Source organism: Melozone crissalis, unplaced genomic scaffold, assembly GCF_028551555.1.
Source record: "Melozone crissalis strain CALT ecotype California unplaced genomic scaffold, PUWL_Pcris_2 ptg000018l_1, whole genome shotgun sequence".
Lineage (NCBI taxonomy): Eukaryota > Metazoa > Chordata > Aves > Passeriformes > Passerellidae > Melozone > Melozone crissalis.
Genome location: NW_026535796.1, coordinates 2031018 through 2050803, shown reverse-complemented (window position 1 = coordinate 2050803; position 19786 = coordinate 2031018). Strand labels below are relative to the sequence as shown.

The window sequence follows — 19786 nt, the reverse complement described above, 5'->3', positions numbered from 1 at the left end:
TCTGATTATTTTTGCATGCTTAAAACCAACTTTACTATCCCTAACTGGGTGGATTTTGGGGTCTGTGCCCTGTGTACAGTAGCTAAGCTGTAAACAAGAGAGCTTGCTCCATTGTTCCTGATGGGATATCATCCAAGGGAAAACAGGGATTGTCTTCAACAATTTGAAGCTTGTGTAGGCAGACAATACATTGTTTTTGCCTGTGGGCAGCATGAACATGCCTCTACTTCAGGCCAAAAAAGCAGCTGAGAGGGACATGAATTCAAACCAAGAGGATGGGGCAGGCCCTGGGCACCTGGGAATGCTGAGGGGTAAAAATGACTAAAATAAGGGAAGAATTTCTCCCTAAGCAGTAAAGAATTATTTTTTTTAAAGAACTTTACAGGCATTCTTGGGAAGAAGCCTGCTAAAAGCATCACCTCACTCAGGCTGAGCTTTTCATCAAGTGACTGTGGGGGTATTAGGCATTGGTTTTTATGGGTCTGGATTGAAGGCACTTGAGAGAGTAATTTGTGTTTGGACTCAAGTGTTTATTATTTCTTTTTAGTAAAACAGTTTCACTACTGTGAGTTCAGCAGCTTTCCATTAGAAGGCACAAAATGGCCAACAATCTCTTGTTACAAGGTCTTCTAAGACTAAACTATCCAATTAAGAACTGACACCTAGATTATTTTCCCTTTTAACCCAATAACTGATCCCAAAGAGCTTGCAATGGGAGCTTTTCTGCCCAATTACAAAATGCCACCCAAACCCATGAAGAAGAAGGAAGAAGAACCATGAAGAACAAACCCAGGATGACACCCTGTGCCCTCCATCTTGCTTCCATCCACAACATAGTAAAAATCCCAAAACCTAAATTTCTCACCAAGTGATACACCTACACTACTCTATAATCTATTGCACACTTTTGTGGATTCCAGTCTATCTTGAAGTTTAGGAAACTTTCTCCATGAATGAGGGTCAAAGTCAGTGCTGCCCTAGGAGTCAGGACACCCCAGAGCAGACAGAGAAATATTCCTGATGCCCTGGGTTTCCACAAGTGACTTTCACATTCAGGAGGGAATTCTTCCCAGTAAAGGTGGTGAGGCCCTGGCACAGCTTTCCCAGAGAGGCTCTGGCTGCCCCTGGATCCCTGAAAGTGTCCAAAGCAGGGCTTGGAGCAACCTGGAACAGTGGAAGGTGTCCCTGCACATGGCAGGGTAGAACAGGATGATGTTTAAGGTCCCTTCCAACCCAAATAACTCAGAGATTTCATTATAAATGCATTTTCACTAAGAGCAGCACAAGATAAAAGGAGGCCTAAACCAAGCCATGAGGAAACAATATGAAGTAGAGTCGAAATTAAAACAGTAATTTGGGACAGGAAAGATCTGGGAATGGCTGAATCCTGTGAATTCTTCACCTTGGTTACCAAGACATGACCCCCATGGCTGTGCAACCCCATGTTTCCTCTCCTGACCATGTAAATCTGCTGTCATCAAACACAATGTGCATTGTGCAACTTCAGAAAGCAGAATTTGGGACTTCCCTAATGCTACTGACGTGGAATCACGAGTGGCACAGACTGTCCGAGCTGCAGAGGAAATATTACAAACTTTTCAATTATGGAGTTTGTTTGATGTTCCTGTTGTGAAGACACTCCACTGTGAACACAGAAATAAAGAAAAAAAGAATTAAAAAAAAAAGTCCGCCCAGCAGCTACTTCTTTTTTTTTTTTCTACATAAGCATTTATGTGGGAGGAGAACAGGAGATTTGCAATGTACCTGGCAGCCTGCCAAAGCATAGGTATGACCCACGATATCTTATAGATGTTAATTACTTGTGATGGTTAACCGACAGGAGCAGCAGAAAACCCTGAAACAAAGGGAGGCCGAGGCTCCCTGTTCCCTCCAGGGCATTTGGAGTGTCTGGAAAAAACTCTGGTGCTGCCCTTTACCCACACACAGGCACTGGTGCAGTCACGCGTGGGACATCCCACAGTGCCGGGAAGGGTCAAAGACCAGAGAAAAATGTGTAGAAAGAACTGGTGAGAGGGAAACAATTATTTACTCTGAGTTTATGGTCTGAGTACATACAGGAAAAAATATTTAATCTGCATTTGCAGGCACAGTACGTAGAGGAAAAATTATTTATTCTGAGTTTACAGGCTCAGTAAATTGTATTTCTGGTGGATTTCAACAGGAACATTCGCTTGGGAAAAACCAGAGTTGAAGGTTGGCTTGAGAAAAGCCAAGAATGGGGTGTTCAGTGCTCTGGGATGATCTCAGTTTAAGCATTTTCTATTCCCTTGTAATCTGGTTAAAATTTAAGAAAGCAGATAATAAAAGACTCGGGTGCTTATTGTAAATTAATGACTGAACTGAATGACTGAAGAATTTATTGAAAATAAATGATGGCACACACATCGAATGACTGGGATAGCAGTAAAAGCGGCTGAAATACTCATCTCATTACCAAACAGGTTCAGCTTTGGACATGTGGCCCTCAGTTTCTGGGTTTAACTTGGATTTTAGGAACTTTTTCTTCTCACAGAGAGGGGGCTCAGGCACTGGCACCAAGCCCCGGTGTCCGGAGGGATGTGGGATGTGGCACACACGGCAGGGCAGCAGGCTGGGCAGCGCGCTCCAGGGGAAATGGCCGGGCCCGCTGGTTTTGGGGGGGTTTCCCAACAGGGGCCATTCCGGGATGGACGGCGCGCGCGCGGCGGGAAACGGCGGCGCGCGGGGGGCAGGCCCCGCCCCGCTGTGGGCGTGGCCAGGGCGGGTGCTGAGTCACGCCGGGCCAGCAGAAGGGCGCCGGGACGCCCCGCGCCTTCGTGGGGGCGTGGCTTGGAGCGCGGCGGTATAAAAACGGCGCCGGCGGGTGGGTTCCCCTCACAGCGCGTCGGCGGCGGAGCGAAGCGGGTTCCTGCGTCAACAGTGCTTGGACGGAACCGGCCGCGCTCGGGCCCGCCGCCACCCCCCTTACACCGCCGTCTACACAGTCACTTCAACACCCACCGGAACAGCCATGGCAGCGCCCCCCTCTCAGGTGCGCCAGAACTACCATCAGGACTGCGAGGCCGCCGTCAACCGCCAGATCAACCTGGAGCTCTACGCGTCCTACGTGTACCTCAGCATGGTAAGGGTGCGGGCGCGGCGGGCTGAGGGAAGGGTCCTGCGAGGGATAAAGGGGCGACACGCGGGCTCTGCTCTGCGGGGGGTTCCTGGGTGCCGGGCGGTGCCTGCGCGCACAGCTCCTCCTCCTCCTCCTCTTCTCCACCTCCTCCTCCCCCCCGCTGCGTTCAGGCCCGTCTGGGCCGCCCCCTGGGTGTAGGTGAGGCGCTTTTATCTCGCCTGCTCCGCGGCCCCGCCGCCGTTGCCCTTGGCGGCTCTGTTATCAGCCGCGCTCAGCGCCTCTGCCCTTGGGGCCGGGCTGGGTAGCGGGAGGTGCTTAAAGAGGCTCCTGGCACCCTTCCCGCAGGCGTGCTCGCCTCCCAGGCTCGGGTTTTCCTCCAGGAATCGGTAGGAATCCATGGTTTCCTCGGGCCTTGTGTTTCCATGTCTCCTTCGGCCCAAGGCGCCCATTATAGCTGTTCCCTGACCTCTGTGCAGCAATCCTGCTGCTGTGGGCGTGCTGGGACATTGAGACTTATTAGGGACGACACTGTGCCGTGTTGTGCCACGTATTTTGTAGCTTTTTTTTCTGTGTTAATGTGGTTCTGAGCCCTGTTTAGAGCTTCTGTTGGTGGGCGATAGTGGTACACAGGCACCGGTGCTTTGCCTTGAACCTCCAGGCCGCTGGTCTAAGAGCAGAGAGTTCTGTAGTAGGTTGGTAAATAATTGGCAGTTTCTACAGAACTTTCCATTGAATCCTGGTAATGCCCAAGGAATAAACAAGCTGTGTCACGGCTTCTAGTTGCTGTTAGTATGGGTTTTTTTGCTTCCAGAAAAATAGCTTAATTCATATTTTAGTTGATGTTAAATTCATATTGTAGTTCAATTTCTCTTGTATTTTAAATGTCACTTTTTTTCCCCCACAAAAAAAGTAGAAAGTGTATTCCTTAGTCTAATACCTGGAAAGCCTAGTGAAGCAAGAGAACTTTATTGCAGGAGTACCTAAAAGTTCTTGGCTCGCCCTTACCTGATGTTGCAAGTCATGACCCTGACCTGCAATGTGGTCATTGTGAACAAGCTCAGGCAAACAAAGGGACGATTTCTCCGTGAAAAAGACTTTTCAAGGCTGCAGTTTAATGGTGCTCAGAACAGATATCTCCGGGGCTTCAGATTTTTTTGTTTTCGTGTTTTTGGAACTGAGCCAAGGACACAAACGCCCTTTATTTGTGTCCTTGGTAGGAGTACAGGTTAAAATTTAATCCTAGTTGCAAAAAATCAAATGCTACTGAGGGGAGAATTGTTCCACACTGCCTTTTTGGCCAGGGCTTGGAATGCAACCATTCTGAAGCAGAGGTTTAGAATCTGTGAACTCTTATTTTTCAGTCCTACTATTTTGACCGGGATGATGTGGCCCTGAAAAACTTTGCCAAGTACTTCCTGCATCAGTCCCACGAGGAGCGGGAGCACGCTGAGAAGCTCATGAAGCTGCAGAACCAGAGGGGCGGGCGCATCTTCCTGCAGGACGTCAAGGTGAGCTGGGGGCTCCTTCTGGGGCTTCTCTCTGGGTCTTCCCCAGAAGGAGCAGCAGCTGACACTGGAGAGGCACAGTAATTTGAGATGTGGAGCAATTTGATTATTTGTGCTGATTGACTAATTAAGAAGTACTTGTGTGTGGAGAGGGTGCTGAGCCCCAGGTTGTTTGCTGTATGGTGAGAGCAGAGCCAGAAGGCAGGCAACTGGTTCATGACCATCATTAAACTTAACACAGAGCAGATGTGTCCTGTGCACTGTTTTGAGAAGTGGGACTTTAATGGTTTGCTCAGTTCTGTTCTGAGGGTGCACTTCAAACTTTTGACTTTGCATAAATGCCTAAACTTGGTCTAAACAGAGAGTGACCTAAAGGCTCTCCACCCTGCTGGTCTGTGAGTTCTTACTGAAAACATGTCCTGTGCTTTCCCCTTTCAGAAGCCAGACCGTGATGACTGGGAGAATGGCCTGACTGCCATGGAGTGTGCCCTGCACCTGGAGAAGAACGTGAACCAATCACTGCTGGAGCTGCACAAACTGGCCACCGAGAAGAACGACCCCCATGTGAGTACATGCTGAGGATCAGCGTGGCTGTCCAAGGATGTGCCTGTTGTTTGTGTGGCTTTGGGGCTGAGCTGTGTGTGTCCCTGGTGTTGTTAAAGGTGAAAAAAGGTGTGAACCAGGGCTGCAGCCTTTCCAGAGCCCTTTGCTGGGGTTACTGCTGTCCTTGCAGCAGCATTTTTAAAGTGGCAGGGACCTGCTTTATTCCCTCTGGAGTGTCTGTGAACAGTCTCTATGGAGACCATTTCTGAGGGGGTTGAGCTCCATCTTTTTAAGGCTTTTTGTCACAAGGGCTTTCTTGCCACAAAATTCCAGAGTTGCTTTGGAATATTAAAAGCCCTGGTGTTTCAGAACAGTGTCTGAAAACACAGAATTCTTCTCAGATGGAAGTTTTTTGCAAGGCTGTATTGCAGTTGCTTAATAGCAGGAAGAGATTAATACATGTGAGAATCCAGGCACTCTAGACAGTGTCCTGCCTAAGTTGGAGGGACTGAGGATTAGTAAATCCTCACTGCTGTGGGTTTGCTGTGCAGTGGGGGTGTCTCAGGTCTGTTCAGGAGCTTGGCTAATGCTTCCTGCCATGAGGAAGAGGAGAGGCTTCCTGAGCTGCCTGGCTCTGCTGGGTTCTGGAGCAAATGAGCCTACCTAAGCCTGGCTCACTTTGATCTTGTTCTGCAACAAAACCTAGTGGCTGCTTCCTCTCAGCTTGAAAATTCTGCATCCTCCCCTTAGCATCAGTAGGGTTTCAGGCCTGAATTTAAACCTCTGGTCTCCCTTTCAGTTGTGTGACTTCATTGAGACCCATTACCTGGATGAGCAGGTGAAAGCCATCAAGGAGCTGGGTGACCACGTGACCAACCTGCGGAAGATGGGGGCCCCCAAATACGGCATGGCAGAGTATCTCTTCGACAAGCACACCCTCGGGGAGTGCCACAGCTGAAGCCCTGCCAGGAGCCATGCTCTGGGTTTCAGTGGGACTCCTACTTACTGTCCAGCCATGCATGCAGCTTCAGTTACTTAGCTAAACAGTTCCATACTCTGTACCAAATATCCCCTGTTCTGTTCGTGTTTTATGTACTGCCCTCCAGCCAATAAAGTGACTTGGTTCCAGCTGGCTTTTCCTGTTTAGTTTGGAGGGAGAGTAGGCAGCTGTAGTGAAGGCAGTGGGACGTAAATTTGTTGTGTGACATGGGGGATTTGCAGCTGCTGCTGAAGGCAGAAGTGGGAAAATCTCTGTGGTTTCTTTTAATTCCTTGCAGGGAGCTAAAATGAGGAAATGAAACCAAGGTCCTGGGCTTGAGCCTCACTTTTTATTTTCTGAGAGTGGGCAGTAAATATCAGCTGAGTGTTGTCTGCTGCCATCCAGCTTTTTCTGAGCACTGTCAAATTCCTGGTGGGATATGTGGAACTTCAGAAGGAAGCAATGTGCTGGGCAGATGCTGCAGCTGCCTGTGCTGGCAAGGCTTTACCTTGCCTTATCCCAGTACTGGAAAATACTTGCCAGACAGTACTGGAAGAAGCACTGTGGGTCTGCATCACAAGTGATGGGATTTTATTCAGTCCCTTACTTTTCCCTGGACTATCATGTTAGGAGTGCAAGTCCTGCCTGAGAAAGGACTCGAGCTCTCATTCTTGCTGTGAGGAGAAAAGTAGCCACATTAAGTGTGCTCCTGTTCTGGGGTACAGCTGGCTGGTCAGGCTGGCACCTGCAATATTTAGCACTCAAAGTCTTGTTCTTTTGCTACAGGTTGGGTTTTTTGGTGCTTTTGTTCTTGCAACATGAGTTGTGCCTGCTGCTGTAGCTGAGGCCAGGAGCAGCATGTCCTTAGTGCTGGTTTCAGCCCAGGCTGAGCTCCAGCTGCATGTCCAGCACCTCTGTGGGTGAGAGCCAGGATTAGGCAGGTATCCCATGGATCCATGGATTCCCCTTTAGCTGTACTGGTCCATCTGCTCCTCCCCTGGGCTTTCACTGGCCTCCAGGATCACCTCCATCAGCCCCACATAGTCACCCTCAGCTAGGGAGATTCCAGAGTCGTTGGGGGATGGACTCTCTGCTCTCCTGGGCTCTTTGGGTGCTGGAGGATTGGTGTTTCCATTCCCAGGGTCTCTCATGTTCCTGGAAACCTCTGGGTGCTGCTCTGGAGCACTGGCTGCATCTTCCAAACTCAGGCTGCGAGCCTCAGGGCCCAGGTTGTCCTTGTGGGACCTTTCCATCGCTGGAGAGGTGACGGGAGTGAAGGAGAAGCAGAGGGAGGTGCTGCCTCCAGGGGTTTTGTTGCTGGGGGTGTGAAAGGCACTGGAATGCTCCGAATTGGGAGTGGCTGAGGCTGTGCTCTCCAGGTTTAGCCAGGGTGGGCGTGAGGCTTTGGAGCTCTTCAGGCTTTTGAAGCTGCCGTGCTTCTCATGCTCAGGGGGCTCTGGCAGGAAGGGGAATTTGGGGCTATTGGATGCTGTGGACTGTGCTCCTGGACTTCCTGTAGTGGCGGCTTCCCTGGAGCTGCTCTTTCCTTCTTCTACTGTCACGGCCACAGAGTCAGGGCCTTTACTCCGCTCTGTTGGCCATACAAAGGTTTCCTTTGCAGCAGAGCCCAGGGAACTCTGACTCTTGTCCACATCGCTGGCCCTGGAAGGGGAGGCGTTGACAATGACATCCCGAAGGGAAGTGGAGCACGCGGCAATGCTGGAGAGCGCCGGTGGCTTCTTGCGCCCTGGGCGCCGGGAAGGGAAAATCATGGGGATGGAGCTGATGGGTGTCTGTGGAGCGCTGTAGAACCCAGGCCTCTCGTAGAAGGGCGTGGACATGAAAGCATCAAACTCCCTCAGTTTTCCCTCTTCGCTGTCCCACTGCTCCTGGGAGTCTCCCCTTGGCTGATTGATGCCACAAGGGCTTCCAGCCTTCCCCATGTCCTGGTAGGTATAATGGGAGAAGGGCGACGCGGGATCTCCTCGCCGGCGCAGCAGGTTCATCCGAGAAGAGGACCTGGAGAAGTTTGGGGACTGGACACCCAGGAGGCGGCCCAGGTGTCCCAGCAAGGGAGTGGAGTGGTTGGCCTCCTCGTTCTCTTTAATCTGCTCCAGGGGCTGGAACTCCATCTCTTCTTTCTGCATGCTGAGAAAGCAAAGTGGACTGTTCAGGAGCCACAGAGGGGAGGGGGGATCTCCTGGAGAGGCTGGCAGCACTGGGAATGCTGCTGCCAGTGGCAAGCCTCTCCCTGTATTGCCATTACCCCCCCCCCCAAAACAGGGGTGCTCATTATACAGGTGAGTGAGGAAAAGAGGTTAGATTTATCCTTTTCCACAGAGAATGTTTGCTGTTGTGGATGAGCCTAAAAGCTCCTCAAGTGTAATGTCCTACAGACTTGACCCAGGTGTTGTGACACTGTCCCTGCACTCACCTGATGTCAAAAGTGGAGCCCAGGAAGGACGGGCGCTTGTACTCAGCGGTGGCAGCAGTGTAGGGTGGCTGAGGGTCAGGCTCGTTCCAGTACAGGTCCTTCTCCAGAATGGGTAAATCCTGGTGCATCTCATCCACTGCCATGAGGGAGACCTGCGGGGGACAGCAGGAATGTCACACGGGGTGAGTGAGGAGCTTTTTGTGTGCCCCTTACCAAGGGACAAAGGAACACGGAACTGGAGGAAGCGGTGCAGCACGGAAACCAGGCAAGCGGCTGGGGTTGCTGTGGTTTCCTGTCATTTGGGTTGTTTCTCACACTGAGATTTGATTAATTGGAAGGAAAATGGTGCTGAAGGAAACAAGAAAGCAACAGACTCACTAGGACAGAAGGGTGGGGAGGTACATAGTTATTGCATGGCAGAAAGCAGAGCAGGCAGTTTCAGATGGACTCAGGGTAGGAAAGCAAGGAGGGGCAGGAATGATGTGTCATTCAAAGGCAGCTGAGGCCTGAAACAAGCAGCTTTGATCTATCTCATGTGCCAGAGCATGGACTGAAGCTGCAGGCAGCCTCTGTGTACAGACATGCCAGAAGCCCCAAATTCCCTGCTGTAGATTGGGAGGATCACTCCCATTGGAGGCAGAGGTGTTGCAGGAGAACTTGGTCACTGTCCTGCCTTGGTGCTCCTCTTCAGGTGAGGCTCAACTGGCAAATTTTCCCTTTACCTGCAGGTTCCTGTCAATGAGCCAGTTGGCTTCAAAGTCATCGTCGTCCTCCCCAAAAGGGTTGATGAGCTGCTCAGCCACCTGCATGTGGAGAGCACACAGCAAAGGTCACCATTGTCATCCCTGTCCCTTTCCCTGCAGGGAGAAGTCAGGTGTGATGTCCCTTGAATTCCAAGCCATGTTTTTCTTCCCAAAAGGGAGTGGGTTAAAAGTGGAAGCATTCTGGGGGCTGGGAGACATTAGAATTTGTAATAACTCCCCCCTGCTCACACAACCCTCCTGCAACTTAAGGAGCTCCTTTTTTCCCTCTAGTCAGGACCAAAACCTAGGAAAAGTGCAGCTGGTGTCCAGAATGAGACAGTTGGAAAATCAGAAAGTCCTGGCACTTCCTCAGCCCCTCTTGGCTTCCTGTTATTGCCCATAGATCAAAGAACACAGCGGGGTTCCTGGTGAGCTCACACTGGGAAAAACCCTTGGCTGGGTCAGATTCCAGCTCCAGCCGTGCTTTCTGGGACTTACCTTTAACCAGCCAGCATAGAAGAAGAATTGCAAAAATGTAAAGACGGGCACAAAGAGATCCAGCTCATGGCCAGGATATGCTTTCTCTGGATCCAGGAACTGCCTCCCAATCAGACAGGCCAGGAAGAAGCTGTAAACAGCCACGGTCACCACCTGGGAAGGATGCCAAGGGACACACCAGGGCAGCATGAGTGCCCAGCATCTCCCTTCAGTTCCACCCCACACAGCTCCAAGGCCAAGCTCTGTAGCCTCTGGGAAGCCTTGGATTCAGTTCTGACAGGCTTTTTGGAGGAGGATTCATTTCCCTACAGAAAGCTACAGACATTCCCTTTTCCCTGCAGCTCTTACCTACACTGTGTGCTGTCCCTGGAATGGTATCTGTGCAGGTGTCACAGGCCAGTGGCAGCAGCAAGCACGTGACATCCTGAGTGGGCTGGAAGCTGTCTCATGGCTCAGTCCGTGCTGGCAGGCTGCTTCCCAGTCCAGGAAGGGAACCCTGGCATTGCTATTTGCTCCTTCCTTCCTTTTCCTCATGCTGAACTTTTATTAATATTTGCCTGCCTGGATTTCAGGCAGTGCTGAGCTTTGTGCTTTCCATGTCACCACAGGACTGGAAACTTCCCCTTTTCAAGTTAAAAGTAACCAAGACTCTCACGTGGTCCCTTGATATAACTAGTGGGTTCAAAACAGGAATACACTTTACATGTTCCCCATTAACCTCTGGCAGTGCCAGAGCAGCAGCAACAGCTCCTGTTTCATGGTGAAGGGCATCCCTGTTATCTGAGCAGTTGGATTGTAGGAGACAAAGGAGCAAGGTGGTGCCAAAGTGTCTGCCTGGGCTGATAAACAGCTGAGTACACGGCTGGCACAACCTCCTGGGATCGTGCCCGGGATGTGATCCCTGCAAGGTGCTGCAGGGACTGTGTCTGTGTGTTTCTGTTTTCCGTGGGTCTCTGGGGGTTTGTTAGCCCTGGATAGAGGTTATTTCTGGAGAGGTGGATGTGTCTGAGTTAGGCAGAGGAGGTTGGGCTGGGTGTGTGCTGAGGGACCAATGGAGGAGAGATGATGTGTGCGGGTGGGGGTGAAGGATTCAAGAATAACCTGCATTTTTCATGGGTGGGTCAGCTATGAAGCACTTCTACAAAGATAGGCTGAGAGAGCTGGGGCTGTGCAGCCTACAGATGAAGTTCTGGGGAGGCTGTGGCCTTTCCAGTACCTTAAAGGAGCTTATGGAAAGGAAGGAGAGGGACTTTTTACACAGGTGGATAGTGACAGCGAAAGGAACAATGGTTTTAAACTGATAGAGGGCAGGTTTAGATTAGATAAGAGGAAGGAATTCTTTACTAAGAAGGTGTGAGTCCCTGGCATAGGTTTTCCAGAGAAGCTGTGGCTGCCCCAGCCCTGGAAGCGCCTAAGGCCAGGTTGGACAGGGCTTGGAGCAACCTGAGGTGGTGGAAGGTGTCCCAGGATGAGCTTTGTGGTCCCTTCCAACCCAAACCATTCCAGGTGTGGGTGTAAGTGGGGATGTGCAGGGGCAGTGGTGGAGCACTGTGGGAGTGGCTGTGGGGATTCTCTTCTCACCTGGGTGTAGACCAGGGGGATGCTGATCCAGTCGTATCCGTAGAGTTTCCCACACTGACTGCGCAAGGTGTTGAGCTCCTGCAACAGGGAAAAGGGAATGGCATGTCAGGATAACTTCCCATCTCCTTGCAGAGCCTCTCCAGCACCCCTGTCCTCCATTGCTCCAGCCCTTTCCTTTCTGCTTATACCTTCTCTGGAAGGGGGGCTCAGTCTCAGCCTTGGAGGAATTCCCTGCTGCCTGGGTGTCTCCCCCTAAGCCCAAGATCCCTCCTAGCTCACTTCACAGCAGAGTTTCTTCTCCCAAAATGAGCAGCCAACAGGTGAGGCCAAGAATGCCCTCAGGAGCATCCATTTCTCTCTCCTGTCTATAGATAAATATCCCAGAGGGAGGTTTCTCTCTCTCTCTGGGGAGATAAATCCTGCTCCAGGCAGCAGAAACCACATGACTTTCTCTGCACATGAATACCAAGAAGGATGAGCTGCTCCAGAGCCTTTTTCTGTGCAGCTGGGCAGGGATTGTTGCCAGGTCTTGCCTGTGGAGTATGGCCTGTTGCCCAAAACTATCTAAGAGTTTTTAATAGCAATGTTTTCTACAGGACCTCAGTTGTTGAGGATGTGTTTGACCTCCCCTAGACTTCAGATATCTTCTTCCTTGTGGCTTTCCATCTGGATCCTAGAAACCTCCACTGGCATTAGCTGTTCTGGAATGTGTCAAGGACTTGTTTCACAGGTGCCCCCTGTTCTCCAATTTCTCAAAGCCCTGCCTGTCCCCTCTGTCACTCACATTCAGGATGCCTTGGAGCAGCACGCTGTCCCGGATCCTCCCGTCATTCCTCGCCTTCACAGCCAGGTTGGAGAACCACACGCACGGAATCCAGAACTTGTTGTGGGGGGAATTCAAGCTCTCAAACTTCTTGTGCTCTTCTGGTGTCATGAGGCCTGGATGAGAAAGAGCAGCTGGGAGAGGGATGGACATAGAGGGCAGAAGGAACTGATCTGGTCTGGAATGAAAACATCGGAATTTCAGGTGGATGCCTTGGCTCTCCCTAAAAATCCCAGTAAAGACTCAGAATTTGGGGAAACATGCAGAAGGACAAGTCTCCCTGTTAAAACATTGAGTCATGGAGGTGAGATAATGGGATTTCACTTTGGATGTCTGCAGCACATCAGATAAGAGCCATCAGGGAGATAAAGCATTGCTGGAGATGCAGCTGCCTGGTGTCCATAGATACTTGTTGAGAATGGGATAATTTGTGTCCCTGAAGTGCCTTTTCTTTTTAGGAGGCTTAACAGTATCACATCTCTGTGGATTGCCAAGGGAACCCAGACAATGTGGACAGACTGGGAACTCTGCTGCACCTCGAGGAGCATTTCCCAAGAAGATGCAGTGTGCCCTGCAGTTAAGCTTGGAGACTTGGGGCTCAAATTCCCACCTGCCCTGAGGGAACACCACCACCCCATTTCCAAAGAACCTTTCCCAGGGCCCCCTGCCCCTGGAGGAGCAGCAAGGAGCAGTGCTGACCTGCCCTCACGACGTGCTCCATGCTGGGGAAGCGCTTGTAGACAGCAGTGCTGACAGAGCGCAGGATCAGCACGCTGACCAGGTTGCTGTAGCGCATCAGGGTGCGGCGCAGGAGCCTCCCATACTCGTCCTCCCCATCCACATTGCAGGACACCAGGTTCATGATCCGGTCTGGCCATGGGATGCTCTCGTACTGGGCCCACCAGCGGGACACCACCAGGGCCACATAGAAGCCTAGAGGGGAGCTGAGAGAGTCAGGCATCTGAAAAGGGCTTCTTCCTCCCACTCTGTCTGATCTCTTCTTTTGCTCACACAGGGAGGGGTGCAGCCATGTCTGGAGGGGAATTCAGTCCTCCATGCTCAAAGGAGGCTGGATTTCATACTTCCCTTCCAACCTAAACTGTTCTGATTCTATGAAGCAACCTTAAAGATCTCATTCCAACCCCCTACTCTGGACAGGGACATCTTCCACCAGACCAGGTTGCTCAGAGCTCCACCCAGCGTGGCCTTGAAAACTTCCAGGGGTGACGCAGCCACAGATTCCTTGGGCATATCTGGTGCCACTTGGAGCTTGTCCTCTTGTGCTGGGGAACACTCACAGATATGGGACTCTCCTCCCACTTGAGGAGTTTCACAAAGGCGGAGGGAGGGACCTGCTCTGCCAGCAGAGCTCTGCCGAACCAAGGAGAAGAAATGCTGTCCCATTCCCCTCCCTGCTGGACTCCAGTCAGCTCCTTACCCAGCACGAAGGACACGGGGATTAGCTCGGCGTAGCTGTTGCAGTACAGCGCCAGCTTCTCGAACATCAGCCTTTGGCTCTCGCTCAGGATCAGCCTAAAAGGGACAAACAGAAGCAGCTCTCCCTCTCCTTTCCCCCCTCCCCTTCCCTCCTGTGATCAGAGTCTGGCGAGTGCCTGCCCAGCAGCATCCCTGCCCCAATCCTGTGTTTCTCCCATGTCCTGCCCCAGGCCAGGCTGTGGGCGTGAAGTTGCTCACCTGTAGACAAGGCTGATGGTGAAGTAGAGCGAGATGAAGATGAGGAACTCGGAGTAGAGCAGTTTGTAGATGCTGCCCTTCCATTGGAGCAGGAGCTGGGAGAAGGTGCCCAGGCGGGCATCAGCCACGCGGTTGGTGTAGGTCACTGTCATCACAGCTCCTGTGCAGGCACACAACAAGCAGGGCTTGGAGCTTGAGCAGGAGGAGACACAGGGACATCCCACGTTTCCCACCAAGGAAGATGGAAAGGAAGGAGAAAACAGAATGAGCTGAGAGCAAAAGCCAGGTAAGATGTAGGCAGCAGCACAGAAAACCAGGAGGAAATTGACAGCAGGCAATTAATTTGATGGGTTTGCCATCTTTTCTCTGTCCTTGAGCTGGTTATAGTGACCAAGGATGTATTTTCTGGTGGATCCCTTTGTTTTTAGTGTTTGATTTTTGTCAGCATTCAAGTGGGGCTGGTTGGCTGAAGAGGCCAAAGCTCATGTGCCACCCCCTTCCACAGAACACTTGTGGTAAGATTAATCTCAGGGTCACAAACTGCAAAGTTTATGCTTAGCCCAGTAATTTTCTTAATATAGTTTTTATTCCAAATATGTTTCTGTAAACCTACTTGCTAGGAAGCATCTTCCTGAAATACTGCTGGGGAAAAAAAAACCCCAACCCAAAGGAAAGGGAAAAACCCCAGAAAAATTTCTTGGGACTGATCCAGAAGAAGGTATCCCAGCAAGGATAGCTATCTGTACTCTGCTGGTCCTAGTCATGTAGGCAGAGCAGCCTTCCCTGTTGGAGATCTGTGGGATGGAGTTCAGCCAGGCTCATAGGGCCCAAATTCCAGCAGCTCCACCTCCCCTCTCCTTCAACCATATGTTGCATAATAAATCACAGTGGCTGAAAAATAGGCATTCAGGCTCCTGAAGTGCTCCCCAGACATGCAGCATCCCCATTTCACTTCTAGTCTAACTTGCATAAATAATTCTTTATAATCAAGTGATAGTCAGGCTCATAGTTGCATAAACCTGAATTTATTTTAAAAACACCCCAACAAACAACAAGACACCAGTGATATCCATGCCAGGCAGATTGGGGAATGACTTCTTGGGTTAGAAATAATTATCCAGTGTGAACTATTGGTATTTCTGAGTCCTAACATGTCACCAGGCATTGCTATTTAACAGAGGTAATAATGTTAATGATTATGGGGCCTTGGGCTCTTCCCTGAATGATGGGGATGAAGAAGCACTTCAAGGGACAGGTCACACCCTGAAGCAGCTGCAGGCAGGTGAGTTTGGGCCCACGTTCCTCATTTGTTTCTCATTTAAGCATCCCAGTGAAAGATTTACATTTAGGTGGGGACAGCTCAGGTCCCAGTGAGCTGCAGCTGTGAAGAAAACCAGCAAAGTCTGGGTTTTTGGGCAACATCTTTGTCCTGGGTTTGGCTTTTTGGTGCTACTCCTCCTTTGGGTTTCCCTGTTGTAACTTAGGTCCCTGAGGCCCCTCTTAAGGGTGATACAGAGGAGCAGAGCTGTCCCTGTCCCCAGCTGCACAAATGCCCCTTTCAGTAAATCCTTGTGTCCATTCCATATGGATTTCTGGGTATAGGACTTGGAACAGTAGGTTATAACTGCCCCAGAAGTTGAACCCACAGGCTGCCCAGAAGAGAAAAGCATGCCCAAAACCCCATGTATTTTTGGGGCCCCTTACACAAAGCTGCATCTCTTCTCTGGGCTTTAGGGCTTAAAAGCACTCAGGGAGATTCTTCGTTGCGTAATTCAAATTCAGATTCCCTTTTTTACCAAAGAAGGAAAACTCCAGCTCTTGGCCATGTAAATAATGGATGTCGCCCACCTCTACTCTGTTCTGCTCCTGTGTGGTTTATGGGGCTTTTCCCAGTGCTTTTCCCTCCAGCCCTGGATGGGTAAGGCACCTCCCTGCCCACCTGCCAGCCTGTGCTGGGCTGCCCTGGGATGTCACTGGGCAGCTGGCACGTTCCATTAGTGGCTGAGGTCCGTGGGAGGTGGTGCACTGGCACACCGGAGTCAGGATGGGCTGGAAGAGCCCACCCAGGGAGCTGCTGCCTGCCACTGCCTGCATCCCCTGTTCATCCCTCTGGACTAACCAACACACCTGGAAGTCGACTGACCTGGAATTCAGTTGTGGGAGCCCACAGCAAGCAAGATTCTGGGACATCAGGTGCATCACCCACCACAAACAGATCCTAGCAGGTATTGCAGAGATGGACAACGAGCAGACAGAGCAGAGGGATGGAGCCAGAGGAGGTCATGGATAAGCAGGAAGATGGATCTCTGCAGGAAAGAGTAATCCTCCTGCTGTTGTTAGGAGGACCAGATACTCACAGTCATGGGCTCCTGAGCTGTGCTGGAGGCTGGGGAGGTTTGGTCCTGCACGTGTCCCCGCTGGGTCCTTTGTGGCCCGGGCCACCGCCTGCATCCTCGTGCCCCCTTGGCTCATAGGGGGATTGGACCTGCCCCACACGGTGTGCTAAGGAGCCTGAGACCCACTTGGGAGCTGCAGCCGGTCACTTGATGCCGTAATCCCTCCTCATTACAAAAGAGACTCTGTTGTCTTTTGCCCTGTTCCCTCCTAATCTTCTGAGTAAGCCCTGCGTGTTTATAGAGGCGGCCGGAGGAGGGGGAGGCAGGGCTGGCTGCTCCGCTGCTGCTAACTCCTGGCACAGCCATGGTGGCTGCCAGAAGAGAGGCATTTTTCCTCTAATTCTTTCCTGTTTGGTCCCTCTCTCCGTGTCACAATCTTACAGGAACCCCAGGAGATTATGCAGGGCTGGAATTTTCCACCAAGGCTGTAAAACATGGTGCACTTGGGGGCTGCCCTCTCTTCCCTAGCTCAGTGAAACACCTGGTCCATGCTCTGCCTGGCTCTCACAGGATGTTTCCATATCATCCCTCACTGTCCCTGGATGAGCTTGCCACCTCTTCTGGCTGTGGTTTGGATGATGGGGATTTCCACTCTGCCACTGGTTTTCTGAGACTCTTTCCATGTGTTCGCTTTCTTTTGCTGTTGCTTTTCCAGCAGTGCTTGAGAGCTGTCACTGTGCTTCCTTACATGACATCCTGGGAAACATTGGTCCTTGCCTTGCCCTCAAACTTCCACCAAGCCAGGGAACTCCTTCCCTCTTTCTTCCCAGGGTTCTTAGTCCCTTTTCTGCTCCTTCCCAATTGTGACTGTCCTTCCTTTCTACCACCTCCTCAGTGCTTCTGCTCAGGTTTTAAGGACATTCCCCTTCCATAAGGCTCTGAATCAAAATCTTTTCTTAATTAACTGGTCTTCCATCATTTAGGCAGCGGTGGGACACTGGAGAGAGAACACAGCTCTGATCCTTGCAGGTAAGAGCAGCTGGAGACCCAGGCTCCTGTAATAACCAACTCTCTCCTGTGCTTTGTCTTTGACACTTACTTAACATCAGTAGTTGGGATCAGTTTGTCCCAGCTGTAGTTTTCTCTTTCCTGTGTCTGATCCTTGACAAGGGGAGTGAGTTGTTTCACTGCTCCTCTGGAGCAGGTGCTGCCTGGCATCTGCCTGATGTGGGATTTCTGGTGCAGTCTGGGAATTGCTGCCAGTGGCAGGGAGAGCATGGTTTAAAACGTGGCATCAGTGCTCTGTGAAGGGACATGAGAGCAGGGGGACCCTCTCTGGAGGGAATATGGTCCATCCACTTCCAGGGCTGGAATTGCTGAACAGGCAGGCTGAGATAGATCTCGAGGGTCTTAGTGCCTGAACCCTCATCCCCACACACAGCAGGGAGACCAAAATGCTTCAGGTGAGACATTTGCTGCAGCTGTTGGGAGCAGTTTTGCTGCTCCTGGGGAGGTGGAACAACAACCCCTGAGTGTCCTGGTGTTTGTGGAGGGATGTGCTGGCATCTGGGGGCCTCTGCTGCCCTCCTCTGAGAGCAGCTCTGCTGGCAGCTCGTGTGCTCCACAGCTGCCCTTGGGACAGTAGAAAATATGTGTGGAATTTAATATTAAAGTAAATAACTGAGGGGCTACCAGCGTGGCAGAGCTGCTTGGATCTCTTTCCACATCTCCTGTGGCCTCAGACCCTGAGAAGGAGCATTGTCTGAAAGCCTGCCCTGCTCAGCAGAGCAGGAGGCAAAGAGGTGCTGACATCCATCCTCAGCCTCAGAGCCCTGGAATCATCCTTGTTTTCTCCATGCTAAAGATGTAGAGATTGAATTGCTGTGCTGGGAGTTGAATCCCTGCTTTGGGAATGCCAAAGGGCCTCTCTCAGTGCTGAGTTAGCAGCAGCTGGCTGGGAAAGGCACAGTGCCCTCCTTGCTCTCTCCCAGAGAACAGTGGGTGCTTTTAGGGACAGTGGGTCCCAAAGCTTGGTGAAATCCCTTTTCCTTCTCCAATTTCAGTGCTGGGATAGACACAGAGGCAGCTGGCATCAGAGGTGTCTCTGCAAACTACATTCTTCCTTGAAATCTGATGTAATTTTTTGAAAAAATGATCTGGGAAATGTCTAGGGAGATGCCGTTCTTCATGGACAGGATTTACTCAGAGGTTTGACTGGCCAGAAATGTTTGAAGAGGATGCAGTGACCCTGCAGTGCTTTTGTGAGGACCCCCAGGCTTGTTCCCCTCATGCTGCAGAATTCCTCACTAATTCTTGCTGCCCTGAGAGCTGAGGGTGCCTGTGCCAAGTTCCATCTGACCCTTTGCATTTTGCTTTTAGGGGCTTGCATGGTGACAAATCTCTCACTTTGCCTCTGATGTTGCACAGTTTAGTGCATATAGCATGAAAATGAGGGAAGGGTCCTTAGTGAGGTCCCTTGTCTCTTGCCTTAGGAATTGTGGTGGGGATTAGGTGCCAAAGGGAGAATCAAACATGCTGGTGCTGGAAACCAGAGACCCCAGAGGAGCCTTGCTGCAGCCCTTGCAGCCAGCTGAGCAAACATGTGGCACAGCCAAGGAGCCAGCCAGGAGGGGCTGGATGGAGCCTGGAGTTTCAGGCTATTTGTTCTCCTTTCCGTGGCAATACCATCTGGTTTGAGTTTGCTGGGTAAGGGGTGTCAGCAAGTCAGATTTTGCTTTCCAAACTCAAAGATAATGCCTGTTCTTCCTTCCCTTCCCAGCATCTGTCTGGCTTTTTCTTTTTCTTCCCCTTTCCTTCCCTGTCATTTCCCTTCCTTTTATTTCCACTTTCCCCTTTTTCCTTGTCTGCTTCTCTTCTGGGAAGAAGAAGGGAGCTACTCTCCCCCTTATGACAAGTTACTTTTTCAAGTGGCTGGGATTCAGCACATCCCTCTCAAAGCTTCCAGTCAGCACTATCAGCTCTCATCCTTCCTGCCTTTTTTGGTTCCTGGAAGCACTTCTACCTTTCTAATCCGAGGACCCTCTGTTGCTGCTGGCCAAGCCTTGGGAGTTAATAATTACAAAGACTAATTACATCTGGTGTACTTTGCAGAGCTGAAGATCTTTCCCCTCCTCCCAAAAGTTCTCTGAAGATAGCAAAGGTTGCAGCCAGAGACACAAACATCCCGGACACTCCGTTCCCAGACTTCAGAGCATGGGCTTGGCCTGTGCTGTCCCCACGGATCCCGGCCATGAGGCAGGGCAGGGCTGGAGGTGACACAGACACCCAGGAAATGCTGGGACAGAGGATTGCTCCCTGTGCGGTATCCACAGCAAAATCCTGCAGTGGACACCAGGATCACCATGTCTGACTCTCCTGCCTCTGGTGTTGGGTCTGTCCCAGAGGCAGAGGATGGACAAGCTGAGAGCAGGGAGGGAGCTGTTACTGTGTGTGAAGGCTCCAAAGGAGTACAGCTGCCTGGAGGGAAGCCCAGGGCAATGGCAAGGTAGGATGTGATGGGAAATGTCCTCT

General features: G+C 51.2%; 2 protein-coding genes across 2 annotated transcripts; one reads left to right on the top strand and one right to left on the bottom strand.

Annotated features, from left to right (window-relative positions):
- Window positions 1-2867: 2867 nt before the first annotated feature.
- On the top strand, window positions 2868-6294 carry FTH1 (ferritin heavy chain 1). The gene is made up of 4 exons (XM_054275512.1): window positions 2868-3121; window positions 4480-4626; window positions 5062-5187; window positions 5966-6294. The coding sequence occupies exons 1-4, from the start codon at window positions 3011-3013 to the stop codon at window positions 6122-6124; spliced, it is 543 nt and encodes a 180-aa protein (XP_054131487.1). The 5' UTR covers window positions 2868-3010; the 3' UTR covers window positions 6125-6294.
- Window positions 6295-7113: 819 nt separating this feature from the next.
- On the bottom strand, window positions 7114-14071 carry BEST1 (bestrophin 1). The gene is made up of 9 exons (XM_054275511.1): window positions 13920-14071; window positions 13663-13757; window positions 12924-13157; window positions 12186-12340; window positions 11402-11479; window positions 9821-9973; window positions 9302-9382; window positions 8580-8731; window positions 7114-8293 (listed from the first exon to the last, which is right to left on the bottom strand). Exons 1-9 carry the CDS (start codon window positions 14069-14071, stop codon window positions 7114-7116), a joined length of 2280 nt encoding a protein of 759 aa, XP_054131486.1.
- Between the last annotated feature and the right edge of the window lie 5715 nt (window positions 14072-19786).